We start from the raw sequence: 5,841 nt of genomic DNA on the forward strand, positions 1-5,841 counted from the left end.
TACGTAACGTAAGTACTACGTACACACATCTACACACACACACACACACACACACACACACACACACACACACACACACACACACACACACACACACACACACACACACACACACACACACACACACACACACAATATACACACTCTCTGGCACAAACAGACAAGCATCACACGTGCACGGCCCAACTCAGCACTCACACATCAACTCTAAACTCCCAGAAGAGTCTTTGTGAAGCACAGCCAGAGAGGGAGCCGCCCGCCTGACGCCAACTCCAAAAAGCAGGTGAGGCTGAGTGTGTGTTTCTGTGTGTGTTTGAGATAGTGGTGGGCAGAGGGTGGTTTCGTGGTATGATGACAGGGTAAAAATCCTAATGCTCAGCATTAGTGTGTCAAGCATAGACCTGGGAAAGTATGAACAAGGTAAGGTGGGAAAGATTGCTTCTCCAAAACTGGGCTTCTGTCTGTTTATTGTCAAACCCTAAGCTTTGGGGTTGGTTCTATATTAATACTGGTGGAGGCAGAACACAGGGGAAACATGTTTTATCCCTATAAGCTCACTGTCGCATGAGCAACATGGTGATACAGCTTGAATTTGAGGGGCTGCGTATCACCCACCAGTTTACGCCCCCTGCAGGGTGACCTCTTAACCTCAGAGAGTTAGACATTTTCACTCATGGCATCATCTGATCTAAAAAATGTGAGTTTTTGCAGACAATATTTGTAATGGATCATGAAGCTTTAGGCAGGTAGGGGCACTGACAAACTCCTAGTGTTAATCCATGCATTCCTGTAGTCTCACTTTTATGAACAAATTGGATGTAGTTCATCTTTATCATGTGAATGTGTGGAAATAAAAAAAACACCCTTCAACAATCACATTGTAGATGAATGTCTCCCACCGGCATCTAGGTGCTTATTAAAGTACCACATAGAGATCTTTAATGTATAATAAACATTCTGGGAATTTATTACAATAACATCTTCTACAGGCAGTATTTTCACTATTCAATTCTTTGTATCACTGAACTAATGCTAGAAAGGTGCTGTCGCGAGAGAGAAGCCACTTAACAAACCAAATAATATTATAATATGTATTTAGCTTATCTGCTAGTGAATGTTAAAACATTATTTCTTGTAGGCCTATATTTTGTATTGAATCTATTAGCTGCCATCTGCATGGAACTGGTAAGTGACTTGAAAGCTGCTCTAAGTAAAGTGAAGTCCACACTGACTTAAAGAAAACTGGTTGACATTCTTATCTGTGAGAATTGTCACCATTTAAGATGTTCCTACAAAGTTCCTGGGTCTCGTCTTCATCTCCACCCTCTTGAATGAGTAGCGTTCTCCACTTCGTCCGTCTGTCAGGATGTACCATGTCCCCCAGTAGATCCCGTTGGTCACCCCACTGTAGCGTCCACGGTAGTAGCGTCCGTTCAGGTTAGCTGCCAGGCAGGCATCAAACCACCACCCTGCACCGTAGTACTGACCACAGTTCCCAGCTACGTAGCGGTCATGGTCTCGGTCAGCCGTGCTGAAGGGTCTTCCATCATGGTTGTAATGTTTACTGTAGCTCAAAGCATTGCCTGCATCACCAGAGTACTCCCGCGCTGTTAGACGATACCTGGAAGCAAGAGAAGCGACACATTACAAGTTTGTGATGGTTGCTTGTTACATGCAAGTCTGTTTACACCAAGAAATCAAGATAAACCCACAAACATAACCAGGCTTGCACTGACCCTTCTGGTATAATACCACTACCAAAAAAATAACGGGTCAGGGCTACCTGTTTGATGTGTGACTTTAAGAAAATACTTTTAATTGGTCTGGGACTAGATTTTGGTATCCGTAGCACTCTTGTTTGAAGTCTCAGTAGTATTAGCAAATTATGTTGGATCAGGCATAAAATAAGATAAGAAGTACTTTATTGATCCCAATTTGGGAAATGTTTGCATTGCAGCAGCATAAAAAGACAAGGCATTATACATTAGAGAAATTAAAAGACAAGAAATAAACAATCCAAAAAAGAAACGTAAAAAAAACATTTCAAAATGTAAACAGCATTGGTGATACTCTCTGTGTAGAGAACACAAGAGCATTGGCTAAAATGCATCTCGCCTTACGACAATTACGGTATTTGTTTGGTCAATATAGGGGGCTACATGTATGCAGATTGCCATCTACTGAAGGTCAATGGACAAGTACCTCACACAACGCTACTTCAAACCTTATGAACTGTCCCTCTAAGTGACCCTCCAGTCATGAAATGTAACTTGGATTGATGCCTATTTTCAGAGACTATAAAATGATTTAATCCCTCCATCTATTGCAGAAAATGTGAGTTTCACCTCTGTGCCTCTGAGGCCACTTTGAACTGGTTGTATGTAGCTTGGCGTTTCTGATGGTGCCAGTCCTCCAGCTCGATACGGAGTTGGTGCTGGCCAGTGGATGTGAGGGCGTGCAGTGCTGCATTCCCCAGCCAGTGCTCTCCCTGCAGACCACCAAAGCCCTCCCGGTATTCCTGCCATGTCTTGTTGAAGTCCAGTGAGCCATCCCGCCGATTCTGGATCACCGTCCACCCGCCCCCCGCCAGCTCCATGTCACATTTAGCCTGAGCCAAAACAAAGACTTTGATGTCATAAAGCCTAGATTTTAGCAATCCACATATAGTATACACATCTCTAAAAGAAGAGGAGTGGGGTGGGGGTCCCTCTTTGTGTTTTATGAGTGCGGTGAATCTGAAATACCTCCAATGCCGGCTTGTGCAGGTCAGGCTGGATGGTGTAGATTCCATTCTCTTTGATGCCAAGCCTGTAAATCTCTGCACAGTCCCGAGGATGTAACCTCTCCAAGGGGGCAACTGAGAAACACACAAAGTACGTTTGTAATTCACTTATTCATCAGCAACAACTTATACGATCACTCCTGATGCCCTTACCTGTGGGTGGATACTGTGTGATGCTCTTAAGGAAAAGCAGCAGGTCTCTCTCCCCCTCTCTTCCCACGGCTGCACTCTCTGTTACCCAGAGAATGATTAGGTTATCAGTGAGACACATGGATTAAAAATAGAAGCTTTGTCTTTATAAACACGACAGAGGGCATCCATTATGTATAAAGACTCTTCTTCATATGTAATACTGTGTGGGTTTACGTGTGTGTGTGTGTGTGTGTGTGTGTGTGTGTGTGTGCGTGCGTGCGTGCGTGCGTGCCTGCGTGCGTGCGTGCGTGTGTGTGGCCTAGCATTACTATACTTGTGGGGACCTAAATGTGTTTACACAGTCACGTGTGGGGACTCACCTCCCTTATGGGGACAAAATGGAGGTCCCCATGAGAGGAATCATTCATTTTAGGGGTAAGGGTACGGGTTAGGGTTAGGCATGTGTTGGTTATGGTTAAGGTTAGGATAAGTCTCCAGGAAATGCATGTACGTCAATGTAATGTGTGTGTGTGTGTGTGTGTGTGTGTGTGTGTGTGTGTGTGTGTGTGTGTGTGTGTGTGTGTGTGTGTGTGTGTGTGTGTGTGTGTGTGTGTGTGTGTGTGTGTGTGTGTGTGTGTGTGTGTGTGTGTGTGTGTGTGTGTGTGTGCATTTACAGAGTTTTTCTCATCCTCCTCAGTGCAGTTAAATTCCTATGCACTCACCTATGTCCGACACTTAGCAGGCCTCATTGGGGTTCTGTTTACTATGTGTGGGGGAGTGACTGTGCTGGCATTTTTGTGTGTGCGTTTGTCTGGTGTTGCAGAGGTGGGGGATATAAGTGTGCACTTCTCACCCAGTCGTTTGGCCATCGCCCCAAGGGCCTGGCTGTGACAGTGGAGGTCACATTCTGTCAGGACACCTGCCATCAGTGCCAGGATGGCTCCAAGAGAGTTGCTCTCCTGGCCCCCATGGCTCCAGGGGCCCCCTGTTTCCTGGACAGAGCGCATGCAGCGCTGCAGCTGAACGAGACGCTCTTTCACACCTCCAGTCTGCAAAGACAGCGCTCAAAGCTACTACTTCAGAAGACCCCCTCTTGTTCGATAAGTCGCAAGATGCTGTCTATTTGGTCTTAAAAGACTACATTTTTCAGGCTATCTGATTCATTTTCCAAGACTTTATGAGCACATCTCTTTTAAACACATGATCTTGCAATACCTGTCAGTTGCATCTAATGGACTTGACAAAATAAAAATGAATGCTGTGAAATAATGCTGTGTTTTTAAATTTGAGAAATTAGGCTGTTGATGTGCATAAACATGCCTCCTTCAGTTTAGAAAATGACACGTGAAAGGCTAATCCGCAATCAAAACGCACCGCTCACTGGCACGTTTTGTGTCACACTCGATCTGTCTCTTACACTTACATCGGGTCATTGTAGAACACACACCTGTTGCTGCATGAGCTCAGCACAACCATATGATGAGGACATTTTTAAAGCAGATCTAATTTTATCTCCTTTGATTGCTGACTGTCATTTCTCGATGGCTTTCAGGTTGTACCAAGTTGAGTGTGTCGACTGTCCCGCGAGGAAGGACCTGCTGACCTGTTCCTGATAGTACACTGATCTTTCTCTCTGACACACGTGCATGAGCAGACTGGGGGTCAGCTCTGCTTCACCATGTCTACCAATGTTTCTGAACAATCTCACTAAAGCTGCACATATATAATTTCTGATCATCATTGCAATGTCAACTTGCACTATAAACATATTACAAAGGACAGCATTATTAAACTCAGGGATTTATTTGAGTTAAACATTTAGTTGGTGCCTTGTGATCAATTCGAAGTCAATCTGTTCAATAAGAAATATTAGAAATAATTACCTTTATTTTTTTTTGTTGAACATCCACATTTGTTTTAGCAGTATGCTGAAAGCAGATGAAATGCAGAACTGAGTACGCTTTATTATCTCTTCCCAAGCTAAAGCAATATTCAACAATGTTATCACATATTTCCTTCATACCGTGCAGCTACTGTACATCTCACTGTTACATTGCAAGTACAACATTTAGCATCAACTGGCTTTTCTTCGAATTTTTTATAAGATTTGTAAATATAAATCTGGACTGCCACCACGCTGTAAGTGATGTCACTCACCTTAGGCTGAACCTCCACCTTCTGAGAAACATCTGAGACGGCTGGTAGTGAAACCCCCATCTTGCAGGCTGTTGACCCAGTTTGACCCTCACAGGCCCCGCTACCTGCTCCTGTCCCGGGCTGGAGGGGAGCAGCCACCAGCCTGTCCCTGCAGGGAGGGTGTGTGCAGGCTGGAGAAGCTTCTGAGGACATCAAGGCGCCCACATACAGCGACAGCAGAGGAAGCAAACTGAGAGAACTGAGTAAAATCATGACAAAGTGCAGAGGTGCAGGCTCGTCCACTTTCTCCACCAGGGGATAATCCTTTTTTCTCTCAGCTGTAGGTTGTTTGTCCTTTTGGAGTTGTTAATTCTCATACAGCGTTCACTTCTCTTTCCTTTGTATTTCAAGAAGTAACCCTTCAGGTGCAAAGTGTTTGCTAACTTAACCTTTTTTATTGTTGTCCCCGTCTGTCTCGTTTTCTATATTCTTTGTGCTTCATTCATTCTCATCTTCTCCTTTTTTAATTCTCTCAGTTCATCTCACTCTGGGTCCTCCTCTTTCTCCTGCTCTCTGTCTGTTAGTGAGGTTGCTTTGGCTCAGATTCCTAGATAACTGCGACACTCTTTGCTGTCTGACATGGACTAATGCACCCACCCCCTGATACACACACACACACACACACACACACACACACACACACACACACACACACACACACACACACACACACACACACACACACACACACACACACACACACACACACAATCTGTCCATCTCCTTAACTC

At 44.5% G+C, this 5,841-nt stretch overlaps 1 protein-coding gene across 2 annotated transcripts; it reads right to left on the reverse strand.

Moving 5' to 3' along the window:
• Positions 1 to 965: 965 nt before the first annotated feature.
• LOC104962619 (fibroleukin) lies at positions 966 to 5,606 on the reverse strand. Of its 2 annotated transcripts, XM_010791072.1 has the most exons (7): positions 5,072 to 5,606; positions 4,798 to 4,842; positions 3,768 to 3,963; positions 2,936 to 3,013; positions 2,745 to 2,857; positions 2,346 to 2,608; positions 966 to 1,621 (listed from the first exon to the last, which is right to left on the reverse strand). In XM_010791072.1, exons 1-7 carry the CDS (start codon positions 5,321 to 5,323, stop codon positions 1,279 to 1,281), a joined length of 1,290 nt encoding a protein of 429 aa, XP_010789374.1. In that variant the 5' UTR covers positions 5,324 to 5,606; the 3' UTR covers positions 966 to 1,278. The 2 variants fall into 2 exon arrangements, with proteins under 2 accessions (XP_010789374.1, XP_010789375.1); XM_010791073.1 differs by lacking the exon at positions 4,798 to 4,842.
• Positions 5,607 to 5,841: the final 235 nt, after the last annotated feature.

Source organism: Notothenia coriiceps, unplaced genomic scaffold (genome assembly GCF_000735185.1).
Source record: "Notothenia coriiceps isolate Sejong01 unplaced genomic scaffold, NC01 NC01_scaffold00035124, whole genome shotgun sequence".
In the NCBI taxonomy this organism is placed as follows: Eukaryota; Metazoa; Chordata; class Actinopteri; order Perciformes; family Nototheniidae; genus Notothenia; species Notothenia coriiceps.

Bases quoted from the DNA above. Each gene is read 5' to 3' on its own strand.
- LOC104962619 (XM_010791072.1), bottom strand. From the start codon at position 5,323: ATGATTTTACTCAGTTCTCTCAGTTTGCTTCCTCTGCTGTCGCTGTAT. The intron at 3,964-4,797 runs GTAATTATTTCT...CTGTCTTTGCAG, and splicing joins TTCAACAAAAAAAAATAAAG to ACTGGAGGTGTGAAAGAGCG. The intron at 3,014-3,767 runs GTGAGAAGTGCA...TCTGGGTAACAG, and splicing joins GGCGATGGCCAAACGACTGG to AGAGTGCAGCCGTGGGAAGA.